At 42.2% G+C, this 20,691-nt stretch overlaps 1 protein-coding gene across 3 annotated transcripts; it reads right to left on the minus strand.

The window, feature by feature from the left end:
- Positions 1-1,176: 1,176 nt before the first annotated feature.
- On the minus strand, positions 1,177-13,967 carry ndst1a (N-deacetylase/N-sulfotransferase (heparan glucosaminyl) 1a). 3 transcript variants are annotated; one of them, XM_030794469.1, is made up of 16 exons: positions 13,951-13,967; positions 11,982-12,495; positions 11,727-11,855; positions 11,163-11,507; positions 10,235-10,322; positions 9,795-9,949; positions 9,355-9,540; positions 8,461-8,589; positions 7,988-8,170; positions 6,139-6,235; positions 5,740-5,863; positions 5,367-5,541; positions 4,712-4,882; positions 4,392-4,501; positions 4,017-4,119; positions 1,177-3,821 (listed from the first exon to the last, which is right to left on the minus strand). In XM_030794469.1, the coding sequence occupies exons 1-16, from the start codon at positions 13,965-13,967 to the stop codon at positions 3,702-3,704; spliced, it is 2,646 nt and encodes an 881-aa protein (XP_030650329.1). In that variant the 3' UTR covers positions 1,177-3,701. The 3 variants fall into 3 exon arrangements, with proteins under 3 accessions (XP_030650329.1, XP_030650328.1, XP_030650330.1); XM_030794468.1 differs by lacking the exon at positions 13,951-13,967 and having other exon boundaries at positions 11,982-12,532; XM_030794470.1 differs by lacking the exons at positions 4,712-4,882; positions 13,951-13,967 and having other exon boundaries at positions 11,982-12,532.
- Positions 13,968-20,691: the final 6,724 nt, after the last annotated feature.

The following is a 20,691-nucleotide window of genomic DNA, read 5'->3' on the forward strand; positions in this document are numbered from 1 at the left end:
CAGATGTTTAAATGACATTGTAACTGGCCACTGGATAAACGGCTTTTCTCTGTTAGGACCTAAAATACTCATAAAAGTCAATGTCTCACAGTGCTCTCTGACAGTGCTAATGAATAAGGAGTTGATGTTGACTTAGAACTAAGCCAAAGCACTAAATACGGGGAAAAAAATGATCTTGCAATATCATTTGTGAAAATTATTTCTTTTCTCAAACCTAATGTGTGGGAACAGTGTTGCCCTCAAGACATGAAGTGTGTTGAATCTCTCTCAAGTCTATCTTGCTTTATTCACTTTACTTCCTCTTAGAAGCCCCAAGGCTCTCCTTCACTTTGCCTCAGGAAAACCAATTAGTAGGCTGAAGATGCTAAAGTTGAAGTCTCATCCCTAAAAGAGACCTAAGCCCCTCATGTTTATTTAAGAGCACAGCACACTACACTACAAAGACTCTGGACAGGGATTAGGAAGCAATAATTGAGGACCCAAGGCAAGAGGTCTGCTTTCTGGGCAGAGCAATTTTGTACTGAGCTCTGGTGTCTGTCAGGGTTTAAAGAAGGCCACGAGGCTAAGTACTGTCTCGCACTAGATATAACTTCCCTGAAGCCATCTATCAGAAGAGTTTCAGTTCAAACAAAGAAAAAAGAAAAACTTCTGTTTCTTACAAACAAAGCATCAGAGAGAGGGAGAGAGAGGGAGGGAGAGAGAAAGAGTCCTTAAATTGAAAATACACTTACACTCATATGTTATTTATATCTATTTATGAGAACTTTGCACTCACATTTAAGTGTGATCAGGTGTGAATACTAACTGGGTTTTTCAGTTACTTTATGGATGTGTCCATACAAAATGGCACTACTAAATTACTGATCTGCCACCACAGCTTTAAACGTTTAAACATGCTCCTGTAACAGTCATAAGCCTTACTCAGGCAATATAAAGCTGTCTGAAGGATTTTATTCAGTCCTCTCTCCCAATCCATCTTCAGTCAAGTAGTCATCTCACTCTATCACACGGTCCAAATTAAAAAGGTTTGGTGGTGGCAGTGATGGACAAAGTGCACTGAGAATTACGGAAAAAGTAACCATGGACACAACTAGCTCAGCACGGGGACAGATGCTAAAAAAATAAATAAATACATAAATAAATAACACCAGACACAATTTGAAAAGTCTTGCATTAATAGCAGCTTCCTTTATTATGCGTAATGTTAAACTGCAGTGGTTGTACAGTTATCGTGAATCCCCAGTCACAATGTTTAGAATCACAGTTTGATATAGAAACACATTGAACAGTACCACCTTCAAAACTTCAGGATCATTGCTATTACAAAATACAATACATGTGCTGCAGACCACAGTCAAGTTAAATCCTTAACATGAAAAAGAAACTGCTTCTTTTATACTATTGGCCACATTCAGCGACTATTTCATGAGACCATATAGCTTATGTTTGACTTATGTTTTATTTACATTTACAAAACATGTGCTTCTTTGCCCCGCGTTGATAGGTCTTTAATAGCAACGCAAAATATATTAACAGATTAGTTTAAAACATGTAGACCAGTTTTGCAGTACAGGAAAGATGCTATAAACATTTCGGTAATATGAACGTTCGAATAACGTAGTGTCACTGAAATAACCAATGTTCATGAGAAGTGAACTGCTATAGGTCAAAAAATTCACCTCCATAAGGCTAGGGGAGAACACTGTCCATTCTTTACACCAGTAAATCAACTGGCCAAAATGCATCCTTCCAATGAGCGTAAAAGTCCAAGCAGAACCATTTCATTATAAGGAGCCTTGAAACCGATATGCATGCAGTCATGAGCTGAAGATTAACTTCTTTTCTAATTTGCAGATTTAAGAATCCAATTAAAACTTGTTTAATTTTCAAAAATCTTCGAGAGAACATTTCATTGCCCAACTCTGAAGTAACAGTTGGTCACAAGGACAGAAAAGACAAAGGGAATAATTAACTTTCAAAATTAAGCCAATTAAAAGTGGAAAATTAAACCATTTTAAAGTTTAGCTGAAAACAGTTAAAAAAAAAAAAGAAAATTAGCTTTAGTTACCAGGGTTGCTTTTGTCCTTATTGCCCAGCATGTAGCGCTGATCAGATTTCAGGGTGAGTTCATCAAACTTTCAATATTAATGAGCAGGACCAAAACCATACAAGCATGCTGACAGAAAAAAATTAAACTAAGCAAATCATTCAGCTAGACACATATGGCATTTCCTGAAAAATGTTGAAAATGTTGATATCCATAGAGTTTTCCCATATTGCTTTTTTTTTAGCACTATTACAACTGTACCTTTCACATCATTTGTCACAATGTTAAATTAACGCTAAAATCAACAAGCACAAACCAGGGATTAAAAAAAAAAAAAAGTTCAAAACAGGAACCTTCAGTGGTTCACATAACACGACACTGAAGATTCTGCTGTGGCACTTTAATATTATATTAATAATTAATAGCAAGTGTTTCCAAAGGCCTATTCAACAAAACTCCATCATATCACTGAAGTCAAAAATAACATATACATTTCCCTCATTTAACACACAAACCATCGTGATTTGTAAATTCCTCCAAACACCCATAATCCAACCGAACAAATTTGATGCAGTTGCATATGGTGTAATGTCCTTGTTTTTAATCAGTATAATGACTAACTATATTATCTGTCCTTTCTGAATAAGAATATTCATTTTAGATACTACATTCATTTTAATGTTAATTCAATACAGGGGGAGTGACGTACCAAATAAAGGCAATGTAACTGGTTTGTGTGATAAAATAGAGAGAATGCACTAATGACATCAGTTATGATGTAAACTCCTCATTGTCAGACGGGCACATCGCAGGTTAAACAGTTCTCAACTTGCTCCCCCGCCCCCCACTCTGTCCTCCTTGTTATCTTCCACTCCTTTCTCCAAAAAGTCACAGAAAAAGGAGGAAAGAGATGGAAAAGAATTTAGTTGCAGAAACAAATGAACTTCTCAGCCATCCGGTGTGCATTCAGTCTTTCCGTGCGTCACTGGGCTAGTTATGTGGGGAAAGCAACAAATGATATTTTGAGAATTAAGAGTCTTCGTGTGTTCCCCGCCAAACTACTGTTTCCTCCCCCCACATCCGTGATTACATTTCTCACCTTTGCCTGGCATGCGCCACGACACCCGGGGTGAATCATACCCACACGACAAACAGAGCTTTTTAACCATCTTGAAGCCGGCAGAGGTTAGTGAGAACCCCGGATACACTGGCAGTGGCCAGGATCTCATTCGACGGCCCAAAAATTCCTCTTAACAGATGAGGGTCATTTTCTGAACCACTCCACATTCAGACTAAGAGCAGTCATCTAGCTCTGAGAGGAGAGCACTGGTCCATTACACTTTGGCGAAGAGGGTTCAAGCGTACCACTGAGCGACACGGAGAACAAAAGCAGTACCGCATGTTTCCTGTCAGAGGGCATTAGGCCGCACCACTCCAGACTCTGGTGGTGTGTACGGTCGTATCACTCCATAATCAGGTGAGGAGGAGTGAGGTTCGTACCGCTGTGGACTCTTTGACGGAAGGTAAGCCGTTTGATCCCATGAGACAGCTGCACTCCGGTGATGACAAGTTGTACCTTATATTCAGTCACAAATAAGAATAATTGAGGACCGTGCGCTGCTGCGGAGCAGGGTTGTTAAGTCCAGGACTGCTGCTACCTGGAATTAAGCAGCTCCTCTTTAAGCCAGCCGGGCAAAGGCTGACCCATCCTGTAGAGCAGCTTCGACAGCTCAATATTGTGCTCCCTGTAGTACTCCTTCAAAAATAACTGGGACTGTGAAAGAAATACAAGGAGAACAGAGAGTCAGAGAAAGAGAGGAAGAAATGACCTTCATTTATTCTTAACGCTCATGCATTTCAAGCCCACACCAAAGTTAAACCTGCATAAAATAAAAATAAATAAATAAAAATGAAAAAAAACAAATGTCATGTCGTGTTGATTTGAACACGTGGCGATAAATTAACGTACCTCGTGGTCCATGTCTGGATATCTCCTTCCTTTACTCTTCCCCAGACACTTAGTTTTCCCTCCTTCTAGCAGTTGGCACCAAAAGCCTTTTTTAGGATCAAATCTGGAGGAAAAAAAAAAAAACAAAAAACATAACTTTGCCTGAAAATGACTCTCAAGTGGTGGAGCCACTGACAGATGTTTCTCAAATAAACGAATACCACTAGCAATGCATAACAACAGATTAAGGGAGGGGGAAAAAAGCACCTAAAAGCACTTGATTAAAAATATATGGGAAATTCTGAAAAAAAGACTCTGTGCTCTTTATACTGCAAGAACGGGAGAAGAGACATAAGGATGTGGGAGTGTGGTGTCGGAAAAAGCGTCATTACTCACGCCAAGATCTTGTGGTAATTTATGGTGTTGACTAGCCCTAGAAACTTCTGGATCTTGTCCATCACTGAGGCAGGCTCTGTTCTTAGCATTTGGCCATCGAGGACCATAATCTGTGGAGAGTGCAGTAACTGTCATCAAAACAGCAATATGGCAACACTGCAAATCAAGAATTTTCTGCTTACATACTGCCAACACAGACATCCTGAGGACTCAATACAGTCCTCTTCAAATGGGAGAATCAGTTGATTTGAATCTATATTTTCATTTAATTAACTTGCTGTCAGAGAGAAAACAGTACTTGTGGGAATGCACATACAGACCTGACTGGAATGGTAGTGGTTGAGCCAGTGGTTCAGGTGAATAGCGTACCATCCAGGGACAAGACAACGGTTCTGTAGAACTCGCAATTTCACAGGTGCATCGTGAGGTGCCGTGATGACATCATGGAAGGAATACTTCAATGCCACAGGGTCATCATGGGCTCTCTGGTGCTAATGGAAAAGAAAAAAAAACAGCAAAAAAAAAAGAAAAAAAAAAGCCATGTACCAGAAAGAGTGAAAGAAAAACAGAGAGAGGCACACAAAAAACACACACACAGACAGAAATAAAGAGAGACAGAGACAAGGAGAGCAAAGAGAGAGAGAGACAGAGAAAACATCAATGTAAAACAAACAAAGTACAAGAGCGAGCATGTATTCTAATGTGTGACAACTCTTTGAAATGTAATACAATGTCAGAGTTAAGCCACAGCTTTTGCTGAAAAGCCGTGTGACTTTTTTTTTTTCTTTTTTCAGGTTTGGAAATCGTAAAAGAGCTTCACAATGGGCTTCTGTGAAGCCTGACACAGAGCTGAAACTCAAACAGGTACAAAGAAAGATGGAGTTTTTTCTTTTTTTTTCCTTTTTAACTGAGCTCACTCGACTTCACTATGGCTTGAGCTGAGACAGTTCTGATATGGTACAGAGCAGGTCTTACCTGGTACCAGGAGTAGGCTCTGTCTGCAGGGTTGATGAGAATGGTGATAATTTTGGCTTTGGGCAACAGTGCCGCTGCCCTAGTGGCCGCCACCTCTGAGTCAAAGTAGTTTGCGCTTTTCTCAAAATAGAAATCTGAACTGGCATTGGAGGGTAATGGAAAATGTTCCATATACCTGGGAATGAAAATGCAGAACACAAGATATGAGTTTGATAGAGACATACATGAACACACACCCACTCCCACATGCACAGAAGCGCACAGTGCTTTCTTTCTGAACTGGTATAAAATTACCCTGCTTTTATTATCGCTTGCTGCTAAGGATGGGATAAGTGTCTCCTCTGTTTGAAGAGAGAGTGACAGTTAATCCTACCAGTCAATGCCTCTGTGGTAATTATGTCCATTGAAAAATTGGATTTCCTCAAAGGTCTCTTTGCTGGGGTAGTTACTGGTCAAGTCAGGGTGCATGCTAAGAAAGAGATAGAGCGCAGTCGTTCCTAAGAGAAGAGAAAGAGAGAGATAAATAACGAAAAAGTTACTTAGAAAAAAACATCATATTACAGACTTAAATACAAATTTAACTTCAGTTCAGGTCTCTGAAAATTCAAGGTCACAACAAATGGGATAAAACTAAAGTGAATGAGGTCAACCATTCCTTGTGACCGAAAATCTGTACAACTATTTCATAACAAAGGAGACAATAAATGTCAGTTCAAACCACCATTGCTAAGTGCAGTAAGCTAAGTGATCAGCAGGTGTCCCTGTAACTCACCAGTTTTTTGAGGTCCAATGACCAGAAGCTTAGGAAACCGATCACATGTTTTCTCTTTAGACCAGATATCTTTGTGTCTTTTATCTTCACAAGGATCCTGCAGAAAATAAAAAAAGAGATACACACATTTCCATCAGTGACTGGGTAAATAAACCACAACTTTATCTGTGTGCAGTAAACACACAGAAATGAATGACAAAATATAGTACACTGACTAAAGAAGTCTAGAAGCAATACGACAGCTCTGTCCAACAACATGCAGAGTATGTGGAGGCTGGAAGAGGGGGTATATTTCTCAGATATGGGCTGTAGCATTACTTCCTTTATGGGTCTATGTCTATCTTCAACACTGGAACAGTGCATCCTCACAGTGGGTGCATATCTCTGTGGGCCTGTGAGCGATCGGTGCTGTTACAGTACCCATGCAAATCTCGCAGCTTAACAGGTCCACACAGAGGACAAGTGAGGGGGTGGCGTAGCCACAGATCCACACTTCCTAAGTCTGTCTGCATAGCAATTATACAAGAACCAGATGGCAGTCCAGACCAGACCAGGCCCGAGAGAGAAGAGATGGCTTTAAAATGGACCGACAGAGATTACGCACCGCGATAAATCACTTTATGTTAATCGCCACATAAATCCCAATTATGAGTCACCTTACTGAATGAACATGAATCACACAAACACAATAGGGCCAGAACCACGGCAGTAGGTCAGAGTTCTTTATCAGAGTCTGGTCCTAAAACAGACTTCTCCATTCATTATGGGAAAGACTTTCCCTGGTAAATGAGTAAAGAACCAGCATGTGGATTCTAGTTAGGAGTTGAGACAGAAAGGGAGTATTGAATCAGTGAGCTGTCTCCCTTCTGTGTGTGTGTGTGTGTGTGTGTGCGTGAGAGAGAGAGAGAGAGAGAGAGAGAGAGAGAGAGAGAGAGGCTGTGCTTGACCCAGTATCAGGTGATGAGTATTATGGAGGAAAACGTACATACACACACACAGACACACAGACACAGACACACACAAAATGGGGCCCTTGTATGAAGGACAAAATGGACAAAGGCACAGCAGTGTGGTAACATACACACACACATCTGAAAACAAAACACACACATATACACACAAAGACTCTACAAGACCTCTATTGTGCGTTCTGCTTTGTACGAGAGTACAAATGACATGAGCACGAAAAGAGATTAGTGAAGAGGAAAAAGACCACTCATTCTGTCTCTCACACACACACACACACACACACACACACACACACACACACACATACACACGCATATTAACAAAGCCTTGCAAAATTGTGTACAAATCATGCATGATACTGACAAAAAAAACAAAAAAAAAAAACACACAGAAACATAAACACACAGACACACATAGACACAAACATGCACACACCAACATAAACAGACACGCACAGACACAAACATACACACACCGACACAAACAGACATGCACAGACACAAATATACACACACTGACACAAACATACACACACTGACACAAACACACACACACTGACACAAACACACACACACTGACACAAACACACACACGCACACAAGGAAGCACTTCGAAAAGGAATGAGAAGTGGGGAGAAGAGAACAGAGGCACAAAACCACACAAACAACACAGTACCTTTATGTAACGCAGGGTCCAAACAAAGGACACACAAACACACACACCCACACACACACACACCCACCCACACACACATACCCAGACACACATGCACACAATTAGATAAAAGGACAAATGACTCATTCTCTCATTAGCGATTAAGTGCATTTCAGGTTAACACAGTCTGCTAATCCCATTTCAGTCTGTTCCTTCTCACTCCTACCTGCCACAGTGGTTCCCTATCGCTGGGGAAGAGGCTGAAGTATTTCTGTGCGAGCTGCAGTGGAGCAAGGGTCTGCAGACGCAGGTGAGTCCAGGTCTCCAGGAATCTCAGCAGTTTCTTAAAGGTGTACAAACCCAGGCGGTCGTTTCCGTAGTTAGACAAGTGAGTCATGAAGATGCTGATCTGAGGCACAGAGACAAGACAAAAACAGTGTAAACAACAGAATAAACAACTGTTGACTGCTATGCAGATGTATTGATAATGACTCATTTTTCATGCCACGAGAAACTGAGAGAGACGTTCCCAGCGGATCTGGGAAAAAAGCCAAATATTCAATTAGTCTAGTCATGGCTCGTTTGTTAGAAACACATTCAAAAACATTTGTTTGGAGTTTTAAGAAAATTCTGTGACAGTGATCACGAGGGATGAACCATCTGCAGTATGGACAGGGGTGATCTCTGTAAGGTTCTTACAGGGTTGAGTAGGACAGTGAGAAAAAGTTCCCCTCCATCAATGAGCTTGTCCAGTTCTTGAGGACCTCCAGGATACTCTTTATAAAAGATAGTGTGTGTGAACAGACCACACGTTTGCCTGGGTAAGACCTGTGGAGAAGGGATCACAAAAACATTTAGGCTTACCAACAAATACAAACAAACAAACACACAAACACCCACAAAGAGCTCTGGCAAAGAACTCACATACACACACACTCTCATACACTCACGCACACTCACACACATGCCCCTTGGGCTTGAAGAAATGACGGTTCTCTTCTCAGCAATAAATAGACAAGGCTAATGTAATATTCATATTATGCTTCTCAAAGCATTCATGAGTAGTGAGTCTATATGGAAATCAATGAGAGTGTGAATGCAGTGAGATCTGAATATCAATCTGCTCAGAGCCATCAGTAATCGCTCTGTCCTCAGAGTCTCAAGGACACATCCAGCCAGAGACCTGAGAGCCCAGCAAACCCACATTAAATTTATCAGCAGGCGAGGGAGTGAGGGCCAGACAGGGAGTTCAGCTAAATCAAATGGGGGAGAGGGAGAGAGGGAGAGAGAGAGAGAGAGAGAGAGAGAGAGAGAGAGGGAGAGAGAGAGAGACACAGAGAGAGATAAAAAAAAGTTCGAAAGAGCGGGAAAGATATTATCAGCTAGATTTTAATAACGAGAAAAGAAAGTTTATAGAATGAAAAGTGGAGCAAGCATAGAAGAGAACAGAAACAGAGAGAAGGAGAAAGAGAGAGTAACAGAAAAAATAGAAAAAGTGATTGGAAGAGAGAGAGAGAGAGAGAGAGAGAGAGAGAGAGAACAAAAAAAAGAGCAGATAGGTCCTGGGGTGAGTGGAGGCCCTGCTGCACTTACACTGATGCCGCTGTGGATGAAGCCGCGTCTGAAGCGTGCGGGTTTGAGATGGGGGTATTCTTCTGTGCTGGTCACTTTAATGCCCCATACTCTCTTCCAGGCCTCGTACAGCTGAACGTGCACTGGGTACACGCCTGAGTGATGAGGAGCCACCGCGTAGCCCAGGTTAGTCGGGATGTTGTGCTCCTGGAGAGCGAGAAGACAAAAATAAAGCATTCAACAAAGCACACATTGCTTTTATTGATGCCAGCAGCAACAACATGACCATTGTAGTGTCTGAATGATTCAGTTTTAGATTTCTAAACTTGTGCTCTGGGAAAATTAACACTGACATATCAATTTAAAACACTGTAGGATTGTTATGACGTGCTCTCGAGAGGAGTATTAATCATGTCCTAGCGCTAGCGCTGATTTCCCATGATGCTCGGGGACACACTCACGACTGCAAAACGTCTATTGAGCATCATCTGTTCGGCCAGGACGCTCTGGTTATGAAAACGATGAGGCTGCATGTGACTCCACATGTGGGGAAACCACCAGAACTCATTCACATAGGACAGGAGCAAATCATCACCAAGGTCCTCTTCATCAGTGCCTGAAACAGACAAAGGCACAGATGAAGAACACGTGAGCACACGCAGAGACACGCTAAAGTAATAAGGATCCACCAAATTCTTCAGAACTATCAACTCTTACGTCTAAAACTAATCATATTAAAACATTAGCACGAAGATCATATCAGGAAAAGTCTATTAAAATCCACCGACGTAACTGTTCCTCGCCTTAAAGCTTTATTATGCTTATCATTATGAGTAATACAGAACATGTATTGATATGGGCACCACGTGCGCTGTGCATCTGTAAGTCAGCTCTTACTCACCCGCGTGGAAAAATTTCCCTGAGAAGCCCAGGTTAAAGGTGAAGTTAGGTATCGATTTTCGCAATTCGCTCTGAGTCTCCACCAAGGCCTGGAGGAAGAAAAGGAATAATGTAAGAATAATCACGCACTCTCACTCTCAGAGGTGCACACATACACGTTACACTTTAGCACTAAACCAAAAGGCTCTGCATGCAGGAATGGTCACTCGGTCACTGTCTCCTACTGTATCTTTGTGAAACTTTGTTTTCCTTTCTCTCTCACTGAATCCGGAACCTTCTTTCCTGTTTTCTTTCTGTCCCCGCTGTCTCTTCTTTACTCTATAAGTCTCCCTTCTTTTTCATTTTTAATCCTTCTATTCATTTCACAACGTTTCAAAGCACCCATCTTAAAAGAGATTACCGAAAAAATCATGAAAATAAATAACAAAAAAAAGCATGTTTGTGTGTGAAATATTCATGAGTTTGGCTCTTTTTAGTGCCAGTCCCAGCAGTGGCGGCAGCAGCAGCTGTGACAGGTCTGAACGTAACAGTCAGAGTAGATTGATCTCCACAAAAAAAAAAAAAAGAAAAGAAAAAGAAACATCCAACCTCAAACATTACACAGCCTTGGATGAAAAACCGATCATGTCAGAAGAGCTGCAATAATCTTACACGGGTACTATAGCAGAAGATGTCTGCTGTGCTTTTCCCAGTACCTCACATCAAAGTAAGCTTTCAGCTGGTTCTACTGGCAGTTGGATTGAAACCAAACAAAACCTCATCCCAAAAATGATTGTATATTATAAACCAGGGCAAAGTAAATTAAACTGATATTGTTTATTTAACTGTAAACTCTATCTATGTCACAAAACAGAAGACCAAGCCAGATCAAGTTTGGCCAACCAAGTATTGTTTAAAAAGATAAATATTAAATACATAATGTTCACTACCTTCACATCTGCCATCTTCATACGAGTGCCTTCTTTCCCCACAAAGATATCATCAATGTCCACCAGTATGTATCTGTCCAGTGAGAGAGACAGCCTCTTGGCAGTGAGGAAAGACAGGGCATCCACAAAAACCAACTTGTGCAGCCAGAAGTTCAGGTTGTTGCCAAAGAGGACTCTCTGGATGCCGTCATGTAGGCCCAAATCCTGTACCACAGAGGTGTGAAGAGCTGCACTCAGCCCCATGCTCTCTGCTGATTGGGTCTTAGCCAGCAGGACTGGCTCGTAAGTGGTGTGATTGGACTGGAACACCGTCCAGTCATCGCCAGGAAGAGGACCTGTCACAACCTGAGACAGACAGAAAACAGCATTATATGAATAAAAAGATGAATAGAAATATGAATATTGAATACATGATACCGCAATGTGTTTCAAGTGAATTTGTTATGTATTGAAGTGCGAGACCTGTCGGGAAAACTCAAATGACTATTTTCAAATAAAAGGATAATTTCTATTTATCATCTAAACATACAAAAAAAAAAAAAAAAAAAAAAAAAAGCAAGAGACCTGTTGAGCTTGGGTGATGTGTAGTAATGGGGACTTAGGATTGACTGTACAGTCTTTTAGGCCCAGGTTAGAGTGTAGGAAGAGGGGGAAGCCTTTCAGCTGTGCACTCAGCAAACTGTTCTCATTGGCCTAGAGAGGAGAGAGAGGAAGTGACATGAAAACATCATCAGGGCAGCCATAGACAGATAAAGAGGGAAAACAGAGGGAAAGAATGAGCGAGAGAAAACAAGGGAAAACAGACTAAAGAGTGCCTGCCTTGAAAAAACCAATGATGCCCACTCCATATTCCACGCAGTACTTGTCCAGCAGTTCTCGGTTCCACGCGTCCATGTTGACGTACTTCAGAATGTTCTCATAGATGATGAGAATGAAGCGACCCCGGTCCCTGTCCGTCAGCGTGGGCATGTCTCCTTTACCTGGTGAAATCTCCGTCCGATACCTGAACCGGGCCGACTCCAGGATGGCAACAATCTCCTGGCCCAGCTGGGAGTACTGGCTCTCCACAAACACCAGTACCACAGGGTCTGTCCTGGTTCCATCCGAAGATCTCCCCCCGCCCACATCGAGCCTCAGGGGGAGGAGCCGTGATGGGAATACCTGCAGGTCGTCGCAGTCTTCCGCCCCTCCCCCCGCCCCAGTCCCTGAAGGTTCCAGCTCCCGTTTGACAGCATAGAGGAAATAAGCAGAGATAAAGACACTAACCATGCAGAAGATGAAGAGAAGGAGCAGGCTGGTCTGCAGGGTGAGCTGACGAAGGAGGCGTCTGACACTAGTACAACCCTGCATCGTGGGGCCAAACCCCACTACCCACCCCTCCTTCCCCTTAAAAAAAAAAAAAAAAAAAAAGGAAAAAAATAAAAATAAAACTCTCTCCTGGATTGTTTATCAATGGGAAAGTGAGTGTCAGTCCAAACTCAGGCTACACACACACGCACACACATACATACATACACACTCACTCACACACCAATATGTATATATACAGTCACGCTGTCAGTTTATATACAAAGTCATTGCAGCTTATGGAGAAGAGAAAGACAGGGCTTTCAGACATCTCACGAACTCTCACAGGCTGCTCATGTCACCATTGCAGAAGGCTGGTGTGGCTGACACGAACAGAGAGAATCTGAGGAAACTGTGGGTCGGTGAACTCCTAAGTTGGTTGAGTAGCGATGCTGTCTGTCCGTCATCAGATCTGCCCACGCTGCCCCCGCCTTTGAAGCTTTTGATTGGTCTGAGAGGGAAACACAGAGAAGCTCCTGAAGCATAAGAATGGGCGTTGTGCAGGTATCTTCCTGTGTCTCTACTGCAGCTGGTCATCCCCAAGGCATTATCGTCATCATCGATGACCTAAAAAACCAAACAGAGAGTCCAATCAACAAAGGAAAGAGGCGCTATACAACAACAAGTAGCAAATAATACCATTCATTAAAAAACAGGAGACTACTGCATCCACTGTGCACCAGTATCTTGATTCTGCATGAAGTGTATCTGAGCTCTGAATGAAGAGAAAGTCTAAGAGCCCACCCAGCCTTCTCATCAGATATTTCCCTCCCACATTAACATACTGAAGAGGAACCAAACGGTAAACTCACAGAGCGCAAGACAGTCATATTTCTCCACTGATGCACTTGGTCTATCCCAGTGTACTTCCACATGGAAGCATTTATGTGGAAGCTCTCACCACACATTAATGACTGTCATGTCTGGGAGGGTTAATTAAGCCCTTTGTTTTATAATTAAAAATTGATTAACTTACGTAAACCAAGAGTTCAATAACCAGAGGGGAGCCAGACAGAGATAAATAGAGTCAGACAGAGGGAGGAGAGAAAAACAGAGAGAGCCTAAGAGCTAAGAGAGGGAGTGAGAAAGAACAGAGAGAGAGTGAGAAAGAAAGAGAGAGAGAGAGAGAGACTGGCCTTGTATGCACCCAAAGCAAAGCATCATCTGAACAGCCAACCGGGCTGACAAACGAGGGCATGATAAAGACTACTAAAGCATTTCACTGAAGGAGAAAACAAACAGACTAAAGGCTATAAACAAAAGCTATGAGAAACAAAGATTGAAAGTGAGGTCACAAAATCACCTGGCAATCCATATATAAAGAAAAAGAAAAAGAAAAAAAAACAACAGCAAATAAAGAAAAATGTTTTCCTGCGTTGCAGTTGCAGTTCATTCCACGACCCATTCCCTGAAGCATCTTCAAAGAAGAGGATTCTTTGGCCAGTAAACACAGAGCATCAGAAGCCGTAGGTGTGTGTGTGTGTGTGTGTGTTGAGAATATCACACAGCACCAGATCCGTGTGAAGCGTTCTGCTAAGATCTCTCTTCTCTGCTTCAGAGGGACAAGACAAGCTTTGTTCGTGCCGCGGCATATCAAAGTGAGATTAGCGCTAAAGAGACAAACACACTGATCTTTCAGAAGAATGACAACAAGGACGAATCTCATCGAAAAGAAAGGGGTGGCAGAAAAAAAAACAACAAAAAAAAAAACTTCTCTCGAGTGGCAAGAGTGACTGTTTTCTTGCAGTGGGTGGCTACGGCTGTTTATTTCAGGTTGTGTGTGTCTAGCAGAGATTTGCATAGATTTCACAGTGCTTGTGAAAGGATATATGAAAGCAGGACAGCATAATGTCTAAGACACTTCGCTATGCGAAAACGAAACCATGCATTACACAGTTACTCCGGTTTAAGATTTAAGGGGAAAAAAAAAAAAAAAAAATCAATGCTTCCAACTTCAAGTCTTGAATTCAGAATACCAGTCTCTTGAACGAGAACAGAAGAATCGACAGCAAGCGTGCAGTACACTCTTGGCATAAATTTTCCATGAAAGACATGGGCTGTGTATATAAAAAAAAAAAAAAAGAAAAAAAGAAAAATTTGAACCATGTGGTCTTTGTGTAACTGCACACCTCTAACTTGCCTTATGCCCTCCTAGTATTCTCTCCCCCATTAACAATCATAAATGTTTAATTGGTGACTGCTGAAATGTTGTGTTGACTCTGCTCGCTCAGACATTACGGGATTACACACACTCCTACATTAAAGGTCAATTTGGAACATTACTGTCTCGGCTTTAATATTACGCGTGTTAATGACTGAATCAGTTGAGTAGACATACGAAAAGGTTTAGCTGCAGAGTGGGAATGCAAAGACGGCACTTAATGACACCATTAACGGGGATTAACTGAAACAGAAAACGGTGAGTTCCATTAAAATCTCTGGCCTTCAGCTCTGCTGTGGCTGTCAACTCTCAAATTCGACCACAAAGAGCTGGAATTGCCGTAGAGGCTTATTTATAGCCGGGGAAAAAAAAACTGAGAAACAGTCACCTTTAGAGCTCAAAACTTGAAACCTCTATAAAGCGTTTGATTGTGTGGTGATTCACCGATTTTAAAAACTAACACACACACACAGGTCACTGACAGAGCAATCTTCCTGTTTCCCCACACGGCTGCTTTTAAAGTCAACAAAAAAAGAAGATTTTTTTTGTGGAGAAAATAAATAAATAAATAAATAAATAAATAAATAACATGAGTGTAAACTGGTCCATGAAGCAATTCATTTGAGAGCGTTTTTTTTTTTTTTTTTTTTAAATCCAGCAAAGATGATGGATTTAGCATGTCGTCCTCAAAGCCACATTTGCTGTGTAATGCGACAGCGTAATTATAAAAAACACGAGCAGAGCTCTCGAATCTCGTGTCCGTCTGACAGGAAGCAGAGCGGCTGGAGCTGTACCGTGGTGACAGAGTGGCACAGTCAGTTGGTCATGCATGAGAGTGGTAGACCGTCTGAGACTAATGCCTTTCTGATGGCCAGCCTTCCTCAGCCTCGCTGATGGGAAACTCATTCACCGGACCAGACATCACCAGGGCACCGGACAAGAGGAAGAATTACTCAATACAAGACCAGTCACCATGACTGAAGGAATATAGACTGACCTTGCACAGAGTGATACGCCTTGTTTTCTTTTCTTTTTTTTTCTTTTTTCGACAATTTACCAATATCTTAAAAAGATGTTTTGCTGATATAGAACAAGAAAGGGAGGCAGATATGTATCTGTCAACAAGCGTAGAACCATCTTTTTATTCCAAGTCACCGCTGCTATTCCAATTAGAATCACAAGCCAAAGCTAATCCACACAGAGCATTACAGACAGTAAAACATGCACGAATGAACTCTTTAAAAAGGCACGCTAGGGGCTGAGGAGGAAAGGGCGAAGGCAGAAAAGAAGAAGGGAGATGAAGGAACGACAAACTCCAATGGGCCACGGGATCAGGATGAAAAAAAATTCCCTCTTGGGCGGAAGAGAAATAACCTCTCCCAGAGGAAAAATAACAGCCCTTAGTTCAATTTGTTTCTAAATGACTAAACTTGTAAGGCTGAGGATGAGAAAATCTGCATAGAGGAGGAATAAGATAATGGAAATGAGTCTGGGGTTACTCCGATGGTGGGTGCTCAGTCTTGTTAGCCTGGGATGGCACCTGGCCAAAGCCACACTGGTGGATAAATGAGACAGGAGAGGAGACAGGATATCAACTGCAAAACCCCACTGAACAAACACACACACACACACACACACACACACACACGCATGTACGCGCGCACACACACACACACACGCACATTTACATACACACACAGTTCAATTTGCATCTTAAATTTGAATCCAGCTGTGGTCAAGGGACCACTTACTAAGTCTGATTTCAGTCCAAAACATCTTTTCTATCTGAGTGAGACTCCCTGGCATTGTGGAAACCATGTTGTGGTAATGTCGTCATTCTTAAAGCATTCAGAGTGGGCTTGAGGATCTAGTCAAACATGGTGATTGTTACATTCATCGGAATGAAAGAGCCTGGCAGAAAACGAGTCCTTGAGAAGTGACGCTAGGAATATTTGGTGCAAAGTAAGTTTGATGGCACAGCGTTGAGTAGTGAGGTGTGAACAAAAGCAGGAGGACAGGGCTGTTCAGTCCTTCTCCGTATGGGGTAACCTCAATGCCAGAGTGAACATGTTGGGGCCAACGGCAGACTCAGGGTCACAACAGCCCTCCAGGATCTCTATGTTCCGCCGCTGCTTTGACAGTAATAAATAATGTTCCGTCGAACTCTCTCACGAGCGCCTTAGCAACTGCACGCTCTCCATGGTAATGCCATGGTAACTGCTTTTGCCGTGGCAACTGTGTGACAACTTTTCTGTTTGAGGAACGAAGAGTCATGCTGAGCCTTTGGGACAGGGTATGCGGGCCTGACAGGCTTCTCCTCCAGCCTGAAAGGCACCGTCGTTTTACCGCGGTCCAAGCAAGAGCGAAATAGGCAGAGATTTTTTTTTTTTTTTTCCCTGCTTCGTATTCATGCCGCCATGTTTGCTTTAATTCTGGGCCACAAAAATTACTTGATTCAAATCACAGGGGTGAGCCAAGTCAATGAGTGGAACTATGATTAAAAGAGCAATACAAAGCGGTTTTCTTAAGAGAGATCAAAGGAGCGATGCCAGAAATGCTCTCAGTGTACACCCTTTCATTTGTTCCCTGATATTTCAAATTAAGAACAAAAACCATCAATAATAAATGCAAAAACAATCAAAGAACAAAGTAATTACATTAGCAGACGTTTGGAAGTCTAACGTACGGGCATTTGAAATAAATTGCTCTCACCACATGAGAGAAATCCAAACTAATAAGTACATTCCTGCATTGTGGGGGCCCAAAAAAACTAGGAAGGGACTTTGGTTTGTTTTGTCTGCCTGCCCACCTGCCGGACAGCGCTCTGCTCCTGAACCCACTCTGCTTCTCGGATCTGTGGTGGAGATTACCGAGGGGATTGTCCAATTACAACACGTTACACTGCAATCCAACAGGTGTTAGTTAAGTATGATCTGGGTCAAGGAGGTGTAGCCCTTAATCTGTAATCTAGTTACAGATGTAATCTGTTGTGGGCCTGCGGAGTGAATGCCTGGCTTCAGTGACAACACATGCAGCCGTTGTAAAAACACTGAATTTGCAAAAGGGAACTGCATCGGCTGGGATTAAGTACGCCAATAATCGTACCCTGGCCACTACATTCTATGGGGCAGTGGTTCAAGGAGGAGGGCAATTCGCACGGTCACCCCTGAACGTCAAAACGAGGAGAGCGTAAAATGTCTAAGGTCTTTAAGTCAGATTAACGTAAAACAACTTATGGTCATCAGTCGGAAATGTTAGCAAGAGTTTGTTTGTTTCCAACAACTTTGGCTTCTCCCTATTAAAAAGACCTGCACTCCTTCCAAACTCCCACCTGCTAGAGCACTTTAGGCAAGCCCTTTCATTCAGTGTTTTATTCATTCCCTCATGCTTCGCTTCTCACACACACAGACACACACACACACACACAGTGACAAATGTCCTCCGCCTAGCCTAAGAAAGCTACAACAGCTTTACATAGACTGATACACCTTTTTACAGAAGTTGTCTAACAGAGACAAATCATTGGTCCTTCAGCTTTCCTTGCCTTGGGCATCCATCAATTTGCAATCAATCTAAATTTCAAATTCTCTTTCACAAGGCCAATGTACAGAACGTGATTAAAAGCTTAGAGACAGGAGCACTGTGTCTTGCCACAGTTATTATACGTGTCTCTGGAGCTACTCCCTCTCCCACCAATATGAATGTAAAACCTGCATCATTTGTAACTGCATGGCAAAACATTCAAATTCATTTCCTTTTGCCCATAAAGCTCATTTCACGCCTATGGAGGATAGAGGAGTTTGGGGGGAAATGCCTTTTTATGCCTCTAATACTTCTGATTTCAAAGTGACTTTCAAACATCATTTCTTCAGACTAACGCCAGTGACAGAATTACCATTTTCTTTCCCCTCCTGAAGTGCGCATCTGTGAAGTGACAGAGCTAATCTACTCCTGAGAGGCAGGAGCCCAAAGTACCCCTTCCAAGCTTTCTACGACGAGCTTCTGACACTGGCCCAGTGGTCCTGAATAGAAAACTGAGCGGGAGGTCATACAATCATTTTTATAAGCTTCTCTGACATTTCATTGAAGAACAGTCCGGAAAAAAAAAAAAATATTTAGTCACCCTTATCAAAAGGACTTTAAAGCACAATTTGCCTGATCTGAACTCTTAAGGTAGTCCAGTGCTTTGACTGAGGTTAGGTGTACGCCCTTGCTGTTCCCAATCTTACAATTCACCAGGGTTATCCCCACGAGATCCAGTAAGGTTCCAGGAAGGTTTGAACACCCTACAGCAACACAGGGAGGTGAGTGACACAGTAATGATACCTAATTAAGGGAAACCCTTCAGGCTATAGGCTACATCTTATGGGTCCTTGCACACAGTAGTGTCTGGTTTAAGATAACAGAAAGTTTGCATTGCTCAGAAGACAACCAATGAGAGAGGAGGGGTCAGTAGCAGCGAGTAATTTATCATTTTTGGCAGGGTAGGGGGCTGGGATGGAAGGAGCGCTGTCATAACCATATCATGTTCGGGGAATCAATGCGGTAGCTATGAATATCTCTATAGATTTCTATTTGATATGAGGGCAAAAAAAGAACCTGGAGGAAAAACTAAACAAATACTGGAAGCCAATTCAAAAACCAGTATGGTCAGACAGGCACATCAATAATCATTTGTGTTCTCTGAAGGAGCAGTGAATGCAGTCCACAGTGAAGTCTCGATGCCGCTGGGTAATAAGTCAGACTAGTGAATTTGACTGTCACAGCCACAGACATGTGTGAGATGTGGTGACACATCGCTGGGTCAACCTCTCTCTTTCAAACACCACTGCCAGATAATGCTCTGAGGTTCTAGAACACACATTCCAGAATGCAGTCGGTTCTGGAAGTGGAACATCGGCTCTGCTGTATAACACTTTAAAATCCAAAAACGGCTCACGCGCTGCACAACCATAGCCAAAAATAAATGCCATTTCAGCTTTGCACAGATAACAAAGGTTACATATGTACAGGGAGCAAAGAGATCCATCTGTCCACAAGATCATTAAAACACTGGAGATATATGGATCTGACCCACATCTGAATGGAGGGATACCTTGCCCTGAATTCCAGAACAAGGATGGTGAGATAGACTTCAAAGCTATAACTATACTGTCTAAAAGGTGGTAAAGCATGTGTTTGTATTGTATTTTATATTTTGTTTTTGAACCGCCTATTTCTCCCATTCACGCACACTCTGCCTTAACTCTGCAGTTCTGCCGTGAAAATAGCCACAACAAAGAAGTTAGTTATAGTGTCCCTGGTAACCCTGTAGCACAGCTGCAGTCATCCGACCATGTAAGCTTCAAATTCCAAACACTAGTTCATGCTCGAAAATCTGCTCCATTATAACCTGAAACTAGAGCTGGACAATGATTTACAGAGCAGAAGCGATAGTGCACTGTTTTTCTAATGGGTCATTGTGCAACTACGCTGTACATTTGCCACCCTTAGATACTTTAATTTCCACTGTCTTCTGTCAAGTCCTCCTGAGGGAAAAGCAGGTTTACTTTTTGATTAATGCAGCAAAAAAAAAAATGCAGCAAAAAAAAAAAAAATCCCAAGTTCCCATGGGAGACGGATACAGTCGTCAGGAAAAAGAGCTGACTCTGGATTTGGGGCGATGGCGGTGTCTTGTGTGTTTGATGTCATGAGGGAGGACGAGGGGCGAAGACTATATTCAGCACGATTTACACTACATGCCCACATTCTCATTATTCAGAGAGAACATGCAGCGTAGCTCCTGCACCCACACTATAAAAGATCTACACATTACTGAAAGCTTGATGGAAGAACAGGTTGCTTGGTCTGTACAGTGAAAATGTGAAAAACTTTCATTTCTTCATACAGTGAGGTTGGAGCAAATGGATATCGCAAACCAACGCGTACCCGCTAAAATAAGTCACACGTCACGGAAACATAACTGTGAACCAGTTGTCTCAACAATGTGGGCGATCTGGTACACAAGCAAAAGGATCTTTG

The sequence above is a fragment of the Chanos chanos genome, chromosome 2 (genome assembly GCF_902362185.1).
Source record: "Chanos chanos chromosome 2, fChaCha1.1, whole genome shotgun sequence".
Taxonomy (NCBI): Eukaryota; Metazoa; Chordata; class Actinopteri; order Gonorynchiformes; family Chanidae; genus Chanos; species Chanos chanos.

Coding starts and splice junctions, on each gene's coding strand:
- ndst1a (XM_030794469.1), bottom strand. Junction 11,508..11,726: donor ACATCACCCAAGCTCAACAG/GTCTCTTGCTTT, acceptor TGTCTGTCTCAG/GTTGTGACAGGTCCTCTTCC. Junction 3,822..4,016: donor ATCCAGACATGGACCACGAG/GTACGTTAATTT, acceptor TTTCTTTCACAG/TCCCAGTTATTTTTGAAGGA.